The sequence below is a fragment of the Semicossyphus pulcher genome, unplaced genomic scaffold (assembly GCF_022749685.1).
Source record: "Semicossyphus pulcher isolate SPU_LCO1_2020_fin unplaced genomic scaffold, fSemPul1.0.p SCAF_18, whole genome shotgun sequence".
Lineage (NCBI taxonomy): Eukaryota > Metazoa > Chordata > Actinopteri > Labriformes > Labridae > Semicossyphus > Semicossyphus pulcher.
The window spans coordinates 18,139,925-18,154,713 of NW_027211691.1; the positions used below are offsets into that span (position 1 = coordinate 18,139,925).

The window sequence follows — 14,789 nt, forward strand, 5'->3', positions numbered from 1 at the left end:
AGTTGCGTTGTGGGTAGCATGTAACAGTTGAGTTGCATTGCGGGTAGCATATAACAGTTGAGTTGCATTGTGGGTAGCATGAAACAGTTGAGTTGCAATGTGGGTAGCATGAAACAGCTGAGTTGCAATGCGGGTAGCATGTAACAGTTGAGTTGCATTGTGGGTAGCATGAAACAGTTGAGTTGCAATGTGGGTAGCATGAAACAGTTGAGTTGCAATGTGGGTAGCATGAAACAGTTGAGTTGCATTGTGGGTAGCATGAAACAGTTGAGTTGCGATGTGGGTAGCATGAAACAGTTGAGTTGCATTGTGGGTAGCATGAAACAGTTGAGTTGCAATGTGGGTAGCATGTAACAGCTGAGCTGCATTGTGGGTAGCATGTAACAGTTGAGTTGCATTGTGGGTAGCATGTAACAGTTGAATTAAATTGTGGGTAGCATGTAACAGTTGAGTTGCATTGTGGGTAGCATGTAACAGCTGAGCTGCATTGTGGGTAGCATGTAACAGTTGAGTTGCATTGTGGGTAGCATGTAACAGTTGAATTAAATTGTGGGTAGCATGTAACAGTTGAGTTGCATTGTGGGTAGCATGTAACAGCTGAGCTGCATTGTGGGTAGCATGTAACAGTTGAGTTGCATTGTGGGTAGCATGTAACAGTTGAATTAAATTGTGGGTAGCATGTAACAGTTGAGTTGCATTGTGGGTAGCATGTAACAGCTGAGCTGCATTGTGGGTAGCATGTAACAGTTGAGTTGCATTGTGGGTAGCATGTAACAGTTGAATTAAATTGTGGGTAGCATGGTCTAAAAAAGGAAGAAGAATGAATGACGTGAAAACTATCTTTGATTCTGTGAAATTATTTTTGATACTTTTTAAATATTGATCAAGAGTAATCTTACTCTGGTGGAGTACTCTTTCAAATAAAGGTTAATTTGAGTTAAAACAGTTTTCATATTTAGTCTTGTACATTTATTCATGTTTTTGCTGAGATTTAATTTTAATTAAACACAAGATACTTGTGCCCTAATGATGGGGATAAGTGCTCAGTGAAGAAACCCCTCCCATTGTACCCTTATCCCAGTACTTATAATTAACCTTCCGCATGACCCACAGACCCAGGCTCCGTTCGTGCGAGTTCTAGTGTTGGGAATTTCGGCTCTTTGAAGGGAGCCGGATCTCCGGCGTCCCAGAGCCACCCCCCTCCATGCTAGCTCTCACCACCCGCCCATTATACTTTCAGATTAATGATCAATTACACTATCATAGCTGTAAAGTACGTAAGAAGCTATTGCCAGAAATAAGTTAGCCTAGCTTAGCATAAAGTCTTTAAATAGGGGTAAACAGCTAGCAGACTTTAAAAGAAGGGCTCATAGTCAGACTTACTGTTTGTAAAACAACTCTACAGTATGTAAAGAAGAAGAACACACCAGCAATAGGAAGTGTTGTCTTTCCTTAAGCTGCCTATTTACATAACATCCTGACGGCCTTCATTTTATAACCGGCCTCTCCGATATTAAATTTTTTTCCTACCCTCACACCATACTGCTGTATTGAATATACAGTTTATGGATGACAGTGTTGTTTTGGTGCATAGATTCAAGCAGCCCCGTAGCCTGTTGTAAAGCTTTGCACTCATCAGTGATAGTATCTGTATCCATATATCTCCTGCCCGGTGTGACAGTCGCTCAGCCCAACGTAAATCTGACACCCTCTTTCATCAACATCGAAGCTTCTTTAGTTCACTGCCAATAATTCACCGGCTGACATGTGTCTGCTGTGATGGAAAGGCATCATTATAAACAGAAAGAGGTGCATCGTACAGTGAGAAGGGGATGCTATCTATCAGGTAATCTGTCCCAGCTTGTCCCCCCCTTTGAGTAGTAATCATCACTCAGCCTCTGCTGACGCCATGAAAAATACTGCAGAGGGGCAAGTAAACAAACTGAAATATTATCCGTTTCATTAGCAAATACTCTACACTATTATCCACAATAAAACAACCGTGAGAAAGCGACAGAAATACGTATCAATTCCTCTCCTTTTGTCAGCCATCACTACCCAGAGGACGATCTCAATCAATCAACGAGGCAGCAGACACATGAAGACAAAAGCAAGCTTCAAAAGCATGAAGAGGAACTAATTAAATGCATCCATCACTGCTCAAAATGCAGTGTTTTTAATTATTTTAGAGGATATAACCTCCCCAGTGCACAGCTTAGGATGTAACATTTGCAGTTGGGCTGTGCAATAAATCGCAATTTCATATCGCAATAAACACATCGCAAAAGTCAATGAATGAAGAATAGGACGAATTATTGTATAAATCCAAGCCATGCTTTCTCACTAAGCATGTACAGACTTTACTTATTGGATGGAGCCCCGGATATAATGGGCTTTCAAAACATTTTGATACGATCAGATGAAGCCAAAGCAGCTATCAGCTATTAGCAGATTAATGGTGTCAATTTCATGTGAAGAAAATAGAACTAATGTTGGACTTATGTTGGATTCAGGAGGAGCATGTTGCAAACAAAGGTATTGTGTAAACATGCAGAACAGTAGATAGACAAACAAACTAAGAGTTATAGCTTATATGCACTGTTAAATATTTGTTAATTGCATATTGTCATTTCCTTATTGAACAACTTAACTGCACACTGCAGAGTTTTCTATCATGCGGGCCTAATTTGTAGTTTATGAAATTTGAATTAACAAAAATGTTGTTTTTAAAGCAGATATGTCAGATATTCAAGCTTCTTAACTGTGAGCATTTCTTTGCTTTTCTTTGTCTCATGTGATATTAAACAGAATATTTGGGGTTCTGGACTACAGGATGGAAAAAACACACATTTAAGAACATCACCACGCTCAGTTGGTAGAGCAGGCATGTCATCCCCCACTCTCAACTCCCAAATTTCCTGTCTCTCTTAAACTGTCCTATCCTATAAAGTGAAAACAACAAAAAGAAAAACCTTAAAAAAAAATTTTTTTTTAAAAGAACACCACTTTGTGATTGTTTGTCTGATATTTATAGAATTAACTATTAAAGGATTCATCCAGAAAACAACTGCATTCTATCATGTAAACAGTCATCAGCTGTAGGCCTCTTAATGAACAGCTACATTAAATCCCAAATACTTGAACTCTTATACATTATAAAGCTTGTGGCTTACAAACTCCAACTTCTAAAATCTGCGTGATCACAAAAAATTCACAAAGTGTGAATAATCAGCAGCACTTTTTTATATCAGGGGTTTGGAAAATGATGCGACATGCTGCATTAATCTTTATAATCTATTAGGATGGTGGCAGTGCGTCAGCACAGTGCCAAATTAATTTACGCTGCAACGCAGCAGGATGAGGCAAGTGTGGAGGTGGAAACACCTGTGTTCAGGTCACTTTCAATGCAAGTTTTTCCCTGAATGTGTTTTCTTCCTCTTTTTGCATGTTTTTTTGCGACTGACAATATGCTTCCTTAAAAAAAAGTAGAATAAAAAGAAACTTTCTGCTTTGTTTTGGTATTCATGTCACAGAGTAACAGCTCCGAAACCTAAATCAGGAGAGTCCAAATACAGATTTCGCAGCTTGGTTCGGTTACTCAAGCACTTATACTGTACATTGGCCTGCTTTCTAATGTTTTGCCACAAGATGGCAGTGTGGCGCTTCTATCATTGCTGATAAAGCAGCAGTTGTAACCACATTGACATGATTGAAGTCCATGCATCATTGCCGCAGGCTGATGCCAAAAAGCACATATGGCTCTCCAGAAATATCTACTATGGAAAACTGTGACATATGATGCTCAAAGTTCAGACACAGGGCTGCAGGGTTAATGTTGCAGTCTACCTTTCCATTCCCAGTGGCAGTTTCTCCACACCGCTACAGTATGGTTACATAAAAAGTCAAGTGTGCCAGATCTGATAAGTATCAGAGTCAATCATCAGGTCTCTGCGTCACCCACTCTCTCCACTTTAGACGAGAAAAAATAATCTCGAGGATGATGAAAAGGAAAAATGCCAGCAATCAAGGAGAGAGTGAGAAGGGGTTTCCTGCCCCCGCCACGCCCTCCCAGACGGCCTTTCATCACCAAATCCATTTCTCCAGCCCGAATGTACAGACGGAGCAGACGGAGAGGGCCGGAGTGAAACAATGTGCCGCGGAAGAGCTGCTGACATCACGACACGCTGTTATATAGAGAGGGAGGTGAAAGAGACAGAGGGAGGTGGGCGATACAGAGCCTGGTGCAACCATTTACATAAACATAACGAGTGTGGGAAGCAGTAGGAGGTCAATTATGATATAACACTCGGTGAGTTACAGTATGCAAATAACAGAGGTACTGTAAATCAGATCCTCGGTGTTATTGCGTATTGTTTCTTCTGCAGCAAAGTCAGTCCAGTTATCCTCCTGTGAGCACCTGAAATCTTTTATATCAAGTGCTTTGATATAAATGTATCTGTCATTTCGATGCCGGAATGTTCCTATTCCTTTGTTGTTGATTTTTGGCTTCTATGTCTCTCTTGATGATTTCATTAGGGTATCTATTCAATATCAAATCTCTACAAGAGCCAGAGAGCAAACCTCTTCTCAGCTTCTTAGCCACGAAACAAAAAAACACCATCAGATATTCTTCACAAGAGATCCTGCGTTTCGGAGCAGCCTGACAGAAGAAATTACGCTTTAAAGTCTTTTTTTAAATTCACTTTTTTTTTTGGTCGACTCGCTTTTGAGCCGTTATTTCCCTTGTGATTAATCCGTCGTTCTCAGTCTCTGTAAAGCACTTTGTTAAATCTGTTTTTAGAGACGCGCTATATAAAGAAAGTTTATTATTATTCGGGGGTCATGGGGTGCTGGATCGTTTCCCAGGATGCACCAGGCACAAGGCAGACTCTCTAAACACATTGGCAGTCCACAAATGGACAATCACTCACATTTACACCAATGAGAAGATGTGAGTTTCCAATATGACCAGAAAATACAGCAGGCCAGGCTCTTTGTGGTTTCTTTTCAGATTATTATTTAAAGGAGATTTTATAGGATTTTGTATTTGCTGAGTTAAATGAAAACGTGGAAAACCTTAGCTGTAAGTTAAGTATGAAGCTGGTTAGCCTAGCCTAGCATAAAGATCGGAAAGTGGTGTAAACAGCGCGTCTGGCTTTGTCAAAAAGGTAACAAAATCCACCAACCAGCATATCTTAAGATCTCCCCCCTGTCGCAAGAGACACCATGATGCACAAGGAGTTGATGACTGAGTATGAGCAGGACGGCGCACACTTGTAGTTTCTCCGTCTGTTTGAAAATCTGATGTAATCATCATGAAGAGAGGAATTAATATACGAGCTACAGTAAAACATTTCAGCTGATATAGGACCATGGGGCACAAGCGAAATCACAAGCGACTCCCAGTTATTGACACGTTTTCCATCACCCAGCAGTGGTTGGTCTGCCAGAGAGGGTAGGCGGAGCTAAGCGGCTGCTTTTCCAGTCTCTGCAAGTGTTGCGAGTAAACAGTAATCTACTATGGCTGAACAAACAAAGAAAAGATCGATGACTACAGATACAACTTCAAAAATACGTAAAAATCTAAAAAAAAAGAAACAAATTTGACGCTCAGATGAAGGCAAACAGTCTAAAAAGGAAAGCGACCGTCAGCTGGGAAAATCAAGAGTTACAACCGGAGCCAACCGTGGACGTCACACATGCAACACTGTCTGGATATCTGGGAAGTGCACTACCGCAGTTACCGTTTATCGCCATAGGTGCCGCCAAAGAGGTTGTAGTTTTTGATGGATTAAATGTGTAATGATATTAAGATGTAAGTGAGGCTGAGAGGTGCTGGTAGGTGGATTTTGTTACATTTGGAAAAGCCAAGCTAGTTCTTCCCTTTTCCAGTCTTTATGCTAAGTTACGCTAACTAGCTGTTGACTCCAGCTGCATATTTAACATACAGGTATATCAGCGCTGGGCAGCCATATGTATCAGCTGTCATCAGCTTAGTTTGTAAACATTTGTTTTCAACCTCGTGAGAAATGGGTTGATATGAATCTGGACTGGAGAAGGGAATTCATGCGGAGCTCTAAAACAATCATGTAGGGTCAAAACAATGACAGATGGCATGTGCACCACAAATCACAGAATGTTTTCCAACAGTTGGACAACTTCTTTGCTTACACTGCTGAACTGGACCACCTCCACATAAATAAAAATTAACCATCCACCTGATGTTGAAGTTTGCTGACAAATCTTTGACAGCCCTGCCCCGCTTCCTTCTCAATGGAGAGCTGAGCTCCGGATCAACGCTGACCTCGCTACTCCCACGGCTGAGCCTTCTGGTCTGGCATGGACCTCCACCCTTCCCAGCCTCCTCCATACTCCCCCGGGCATCAGACCACGACCACAGGGAACGTCTCTCATCCTTTCTCTCTCAACCTACTCACTGTCTGCCCTCTGGCCTCCATCTGTAGCAGCATGAGTAATTCTGTCTTTCAGGACCTGTTTATATGCCGTTACTGGAAATTCATTTTTATGATGCTCGAGGCTGCGGTGGATCGATCACAGGGACCTTGAAGAGGCTTAGCTGTTCGTAAGACGCCTACAGGAATGCCAGGACTATGAGGCACAACAGGTCAGACAGGAGGGAGAGCAAATCAAAACATACAAAAGGATCGTTACAAAATCTCACATCCAGTCATGCAAACATTCTTCAGTAAACAGCAGCTTTGATTGCCGACTGCGAGAGAAATGATGAAACAAAGAGGAACGAGATTAAAGCCATACGACAGATTGATGAATAGGCAGGGAGATAACCACAAAAAAGTTAGTCTCATACTTTGGTTGGTGGGATGGTGTTAGTTTAACGATTTAAATACTACGTCCTCATTCTTCTGTGAAAAGTGAAAACAATCACAGACGGTATGATTGAGCACGCGGGCGAGGAAAATAAGGTCATTGGAACTGCTGTTATAATAAAACAATGAAAAAAGTATTTACATTATTATCCAAACACAGGAGAAGTTACTGGAAGGTCTGCTATTTCTGTGGCCCTCTTGCGGCAAATATCTAAAAGAGGATATTTCTGCTCAGCATGCGAAGGCCTCACTGACCCCGAGACACATTACTCCTCCTCACTCCCCACATCCTTACTGTCTCTTACGTTAATGGCCTCTCGTTTCAGTAGGATGTGGTGTTACATTGCAGATAGATGCTTACTCTCAGGCTGATTGAGTTAATCCGTGATGACTCAGGCTTGAGGGGAACTCCTCACTTGGGGGACAGGACTGTGGGAATGGGCATGAGCTCCCAGGGGTGGCAGTAAAATCAGGCGATTTCTCACTAAGCAGCCCCCGTCGAGCTGCTACACTGATGATAGCGGCTCATTCAGAGTCTGAAAGTGGCCTTGAGACGAAGCAGACGGCAAGCACGATGCGCCGTCTTGCTCAAATTTCCTCCAGCTTCCCGTCGCTCTGCCGCTGCCTTGCCAAAGACGAGACAATGTGTACCTCCTCCAAAAAAGGCAGAAACATTTCAGCAGGGGCGCGCATCCTTAACCCTGCTCATCCTGTCCCTTGCAGGTCTGCGCAACAAAGTCCAGACACGCCGAGTTTGTACCTCGCAGGGTCTGCTTTATAACAGGGCACTGTGCCTCTGCTCCGAGCACTGAGGACGCAGCTCAGAAGAGACGCCTCCACTTAACATACTTTACCCAGCAGTGTTTACAGAGAGCTTTCACTGCAATGCACATCTCATCCCTGATGGATGATGATGACTGAGACCGGGCTCTTATGCCAGTTTGCATTTCCTGGCAGGAATTTATACACATACAAGTGTTACATTCCTGAATGAAGCAATGGTAGACAGGACATTTAACTGCTCTAACAATCTTGTATGGGGCCACAAAATAATCCGAAACATCCTTCACGTACCTTGTCAAAAACAGGACCTGAGGCAGCAGAGACCCATCTCCTGACCCGAGTGTACGGTCTATAGACCATGGTACTATGTACTAAGTACCACTTGATTGCAAAGTACTTTTTGGTAGTAAAAAAAAGCATTTATAAAGATGCAAAATACAGCTCTGTACTTTAAAAACACCTCACGAGGCACGCTGGCTTTAGGTAACTGTTGGCCAATTTCTGCACCGCACAAAGCCTGGTGAGGGATTACATCCAGTACTAAAATATATTCCGATTTTCTAGGCTGTTTTTTGCTTTGTTTTTAGTCATTTGTCTTTGTTTTCAGCTGCATTTCTTCAACATTTGAACCGCAAATGCAATATTTGTGTATTTTACATCCATTCAATATTGAAACATGCTCCTTACAAACATAGAAAACGTATGACGTAGGAAATATGCATATAATATTTTTACCTATTTGAGAAACACTGTCCTAAGCCAGGCTGCAGTGCTCTCAATGCTTTTAATAAAGTGAACCTCCACTCTTACCTGGCGAACAAGGCTGTTGGTTGTAGTGTCGGAGGAGGTGCTGCCATCTGAGCCTTTAAATCGACCTTTTCTTCTTGCTCCTTTGCCATGGGACTAAATACAGAAGGGTGAGAGTAAAAAAAGAGCTGTTAAAGAAGGGGTTCGTCCCCTGAAAGACCCCACATTAAAACTGTTATAGTTCCTTTCGATCCATAATAGTTGTCAAGAGATCTTGTCTTTAAAGCAAACCGATATTAGGAATAAAGGACAAAATGTTTCATAGAAGCTCGTCTGAGGCTTCAGCAGTCTTAGTTGGAACAAGTGTTTATCTTCCAATCCAATCATTTGTGTTGGGTAATGTTAAAAAGAGCCCTTCGCATTTTCTCCATAGTCCAAGTTGATGTCTTCAGTTCAGTTTACAACAATGTAAAACAGACAACAGCAGCAAATACTTGATGAACTAACCAATTAATGAAATGAGTGCTTCAGCTACACTTCAAGGTTTTTCTCTTTTTATGCAGTACAAACCTCCCTCTGTGTTTGCTCCCTTACATTTTTCTTTCTTTCTGAGCTGTTGTGGAGACAGAGAGAGGATTTCAACACTTCTATACTTTTACTTTGAAAGGTCTTCAGCCTCATACGAGCTTAATATCAGTATAAAAAGGAGGAAAAGTTTCATGTGGGCATGAAGTACTGTTTTAACACAGACTTGACCAAAAAAGTGAACCTAACTCTTCAGTGTAAAATTCACTAAGAGAGTCACTATTTGTTCAATGAGTTAAGTGCAGCTTTCAATGTTTTATTTGAACTGTACTATTATGACAGGTGTCATAAAAACAATGTAATTATGTGGGTGGTCTCGAATATGCAAGCTGATATGGTGAGAGGCTGGAAAAGTAATGCAATCAGCTCAAGCGCTCATACAGCACGAGTTGCTAGTAGCAACTGAAAAACAGAAATTCATTTCAAATATGCCTTTTATTCCAAGCCGTTCCCCCGGGACATGTTAATCATGCATATAAAAAGGGAGAGAGAGAGCTATTCTGTCTGTTTCTAAGAAGCGGTCATGGATAACAGTTTGAGCGGCCCAGAGAGACTCTGGGGGAACAGGATGAGGTTTAATTAACCTGGATAGGACAAACAGAAATAGCATAATATATGATGAAGATATTCAGTTTACTGTACAAGAAAGATTGTGTAAAATCCATTTAAGTAATATTTTACCTTAAGATAACCAGTTGAGGAAAGTACTAAACACATGTAGCCTACTCAAAAACCATTTTGAAGTAATTGTGCTTTAATGGTTTATTTAGCCTATTTTTTATTGTGGGTTTAGTATGGAAGCCCTGGGCGGACATGCATCCATACATTTTATTTACTCCATTTTTTTATGATAATGAGTTATTTCTGGTCGTTTTCTCGAGATCTCGCCTTACTTATCACATTATCACGAGATAACGACGTGGCACCGCTATAACGTAACATAAAACTTACCTCATTAGTGTGTGCAATGGCAGTGGCATGTCATAGTCTGTAATATCACAGTGACCAGCCTGTTGTTTTGTTTTCTAGAGTGCCCCTAAAATATCCCATTTCACAACAAAATTAACTTTTTTAATCCGAGATAAATTAATCCGTCACACTGGTAAAACCGCCTTCGTTTCCCGAGATAACAAGAAAAATAAGTTGACATCTCGAGAAAACAACCACAAATGATTCGTTATCATAGGAAAAACAAGCTTTTTTCCCCCACCGAGATAACAAGAAAAATAAGTCAAGATCTGGAGAATACGACCAGAAATAACTTAAATAAATAAAATGTATGGATGCATGTCCACTAAGGGCTTCCGTACTATTGCTTTAAACACATAAAATAAAGTTTGCTGAAACATATCTAAGCAATACATTTTTTTGCGGATAATAGGTAATAAAGTAAAATTTGAAAACAGGACTTCTAGATATTTTTACATTATGTTATGTAAAGGCTGCAGATAGGTACTTACTCCACCATTGGACTTAAATCTTGTTTAAATCCCCTAAAAACGTCAGATAACTGAGATAAACGAGTCAAATGTTCATACTTTCCTGATATTTTAGTGATTCAAAGTTGTGTTTAGGTTCTACACAATCATTAGAACACCACATACCCGACAAAAGAGACCACAACCTCTTTACACCAACATTCTAAGATCAAAGAACAACTTCCGACTGAGAACGACCGTTAAAATTCAAAAACTGCCACTCACGAGACGATTCCCTCACGGTTTACGTAATCGAAATTAATTCAAGCTAGTAGCCACCAACCGGCGACAGGAAGCGGACAGGTTGAGGGCAGGTGAGGTAAAATTGACCTGTTTCCTCCATATTCCCACTTTCGACAATTATGACAGGCTATTTAATGAAAAATATTTGTGTCATTTAAATTTAATTAACTTACTTGTAACATTGGGTGTTCCAGCGAGTCCATGTGTTTGTCCAGGGGGGTTTCTGCTCTTGTTTTAGGAGAATTACTGACGACCATTACACCATTTGATAAACGCAAATGTTTGACAAAAGCTCTCGGCTCAGACCGATGCCCAAGTTATGTCCGAGATAAAAGCTGAAAGACATTTTTTTTTAATGCCCAGTCACCGGTAAAAAGAAACGAGAAGAAGAAACTGCTGCTGCTAAGCTGGCACCGCCAATCTTCAAGTTTCAGACAGGAGAGTTAAAAGGAGGAGCTTGAGCGGAAGAGGTTTGTGGAGCAGTTTTCCTCGAGTTCAGATGATGATAATGTTGATTTGAATTCTCGGATATTATAGCCTTCAGCATCACAGTGCCCTCCTACCCACACTGGCTGAGAGAGCTCTCCTGCTCCATGCATGCGCCCTCATCCAACGCCAACACCTCTCTGCCTTCCCACTGCACAAAAGAGTGAACATGAATAACAGCTTGCAAGCTGAAAATCTGAACATAACATGTTTGGGTTTAAAGCCTTTTTACATTACAGTGACAGAAGTGGGTGAAATTATTCCGGCTCACAAATTTGCAGTGGTGGAATGTTAAGTCAGATGGCTACATTTATTTATCTGTACACTAATAACTATAAATTATGTAAGCCAACAAATTAAAGTAACTTTACTGAGGGTTTTATCTTTTCATGGCACTATAGACTTCTTGCTACTACATTTCAAAAGCAAACATTCTATCTTTTATTACACTACATTTATCTGACATCCTAATTTACTAGTAAGTCTACTTAAAAGAAAACATAACATAACAAACATAAACATGTTTGTTTTTAAGTGAAATTCCCGGAAGTGTATCCAATTGTAGGAAATTGATACACTTGTCTTTCTCTCACAAAAATCTCTGTATCGTGATATATATTGTATTGATATATCTGAAAGGGTTTATCATTAAGTCAATTATGCTGACTGAAAATTAATTGGCAACTAAGTTTGACTGACTTTTGGTTGTACAAAACATGCATTATTAAGGTGTGCCGTTAGGCTTTAGGTAATGGGAAGGCATTTTTCAAATTATCTATCCTACTGAAATTGATTCATTCAGTAATTGAACATTAGATAAATCCATAATGGTAGCATTCTTATGCATAATAGTTCAATATAAGGTCCACATGAATGCAGGAGTAATAATAATCTCTACATTGAGTACTTTTAATATTTAAAGTACATTTGCTTTTATGCTTACATAGTTTTACTACAGTAACATTTTCAGTTGCACTAATTAACAGTATCTTGTGTGTGTTGTGTTAGTGCTTTTGCTTAAGTTTAGGATCTGAATACTTCCTCCATCACTGCACATTTGCTGTTACAATGAATTAATCCAAATTAAGAGACTGACAGAGAATCCAATTGTTAAATAAACCCAGTTGTAACTGTTGGTTTTGTTTTGAGATCGATCACTTCAGTAAGATTTGAGTCTCTCGTCAGGCTGTTGGTAATTCATTATCATCTGTGACTGGTCACACATTTCGGTCAAGGTAGTTTTAGTGAAAACACTCTTTTCTGGGTGAAAATGATTAATGGATAATGAAAATTTGACCTGTGTATGTTTAGGTGAGTTCTGCACAGAGTTTAAGGAGAGGCAGTGCATCTACTTAACGACTTTCTGTCTGTTATTCACTCTGATTCCTTTTCTTCTTGGAACCTCTTCACATTGGCATATCCATTTAAATAATATGTACTGCAGCTGGGGCGAACCCCTTCTTAAGACAGCTCTCAAGTTATGTTATTCATTATTGCCCCCTTGTGGTTACATGAGCACATGCATTTTAAAGCAAAGCTGCCTGATTTTACACATTAAGGCCAGTTAACCTGTCGTGGTCAGTACTATTCAGCCTGTGAAAACAGCTGTGTGATGTCCTTTGCGGTTTTGGAGGGAACTTTGCAAAGTGTGAAAAAATATTAGCCATGATGATGTCATCAAGGTACATCTGTTAGCTGTTAGACTGCATGCAATTTGAAAGATGTATTTTTTTTATCAGACAAGGATGGTCTAGAGTTGCAGTGTGGGAATTGTAGGAAATACTATTTCATTTAAGTAGCTGTCTCTGCACAAAGCTAGCTGGACGTCACTTTTTATTCAGGAGCCGAATAGACGTAATTATTCATATAAGATAAGAAAAAAACAATACACTGAAAACATTTCACATTACATTTTCTCCAAGCAGCTGGATGGGGAATGTCTTGAAAAGTCTGATTGATAAGTGAAGTGAGGTACAGATATCTGAAATCCTTACCTAAGAACAGTAACAACATATTCGTTCTTCATTATTTTCTTACCTTTTTACACTGCTAAATGTATATCTTTGAAGTAGATATTTAATGTTATAAGAAAGTTCAGCTGAGCAGCAGTTTTTAGTGGAGATGATGAATAAAAACTGCTCTCCATTTGTTATTTCACATATAAAATTCACAAGTCCTTCTTGTGTATAAAACTTAAATTTCCCTGTAACTAGCAGTGGATCCCATGTGGTTTTGTGTGGTGACAATAACAGGTGCGGTGGATTGTTTTCATTCAGATCCTTACAAACCAAATGGAAAACACTTTTATATTTCCTGCTTTGTCTCTCTCGCTCTCTCAGCTTTTTCCCGTCCGCTCCCTGTGTTCTGCTGCCCTGATGACCCCGGAGCTGCACTCATCTTCTGGCAGGCCTCTGACAAGCAAGTAAGGCTACTCGACGTTCACACATGGCCCAGATAAAAGGCTTTTCCTTCCTCAATCCTGGCAGCAGTTCCCTTGAAAAGACGCACACATGCCAAGAAATGACTCTTTGGTGCAAAAGAGCAGATTTACACACAACCCATTCGGCCTGAAGCTTTCCTGGAAATGCCAGAGGGGGTTGGCCACAGTAACAGCAAAAATGCTAGAATAAGAGAAAACGGAACGGGCTTCCTGCCATTGTTTGAAGATCACTTGGGAAGTCACAATAATTGGTGTCAGCTTCTTTTTGACGTGATAACCCAGTTAGCTCATGACACTGTCAATCCACCTGACATTGCACTCTAATAGTAAGTTAAAGGTAAAATAATCATCATGCAAATTGTGCAAAGAAACTAATCCCCAGCACAAATACGGCAAGCGCCTGACAGCTGTTAGCTCAAATTTGACAGGAATGAGTAGATGCTGACAGCTCAAGAATTTATCACAGCACGCTGACTAAAAGGGAAGAAAATCTTCTCTTCACCCGTCTCTTTTACAAAAACACATATCCAGTTTCATGTACAAATAAGTTGATTTACTGTGTTTTAGTTATCTCATTGTACTGATGTAGTCATATTCTCTTCTTCCTCCGCCTCCTATTGCCGGCCCACTCTGGCCCGTAAAGAGCGTGTGCGCTGTGTGGGCCGGAGTTTCTGTCTTGTTCAGCGAGCATTAGTCATCCAGGTTGGTGGATGGAGAGAACAAGTAACTCAGGTGGGTGGAAATGCCCTCATATTGGATCACAGAGAGGCCTCAAAAACAAAGAACAATGCCTCTGAGATGAGAAGCCAGAGAGAGCAACGTTTCAACAAACAGGGCTTGAAAATAAATGTATTTTAGGAGCAGCTTATGCCTGACAAAGAGGTATTATTCCTCTTCTTGCGCTTAATATGAGTTTGTAATTTAGCTGATCAGGTTTTATGTATTTAAAATCAGGGTAAACCTGTATTTTATGACTTTCTAATAATTTTCTAGGAAGCTTTTTGGAGGTATTATGCATTTTTTTCGCATACATAAATTCCTTGAAATAAAGAGGCGTTGTTGAAAGAGTCTAATGAAAGCAAGACTTATAGTAATCTCAAAGATTTTCATCTAAATAAATGTCTGTTAAGTCACTATCTATCGCTGAATGAGGTAACACAATGGTGATTGAGCCTATGG

At 40.2% G+C, this 14,789-nt stretch overlaps 1 protein-coding gene across 2 annotated transcripts in view; it reads right to left on the bottom strand.

Annotated features, from left to right (window-relative positions):
- Positions 1-11,120, bottom strand: part of cacnb2a (calcium channel, voltage-dependent, beta 2a) — an 83,315-nt gene extending 72,195 nt beyond the window's left edge. Inside the window, exons 1-2 of one of the 2 annotated variants that reach the window (XM_069667488.1) lie at positions 10,858-11,120; positions 8,442-8,534 (exon numbers count right to left, since the gene is read on the bottom strand). In XM_069667488.1, the coding sequence (XP_069523589.1) occupies positions 8,442-8,534; positions 10,858-10,941 (177 nt within the window). In that variant the 5' untranslated portion in view covers positions 10,942-11,120. The remainder of the gene's footprint in view (positions 1-8,441; positions 8,535-10,857) is intronic. The other variant, XM_069667490.1, reaches the window with a different exon arrangement.
- Between the last annotated feature and the right edge of the window lie 3,669 nt (positions 11,121-14,789).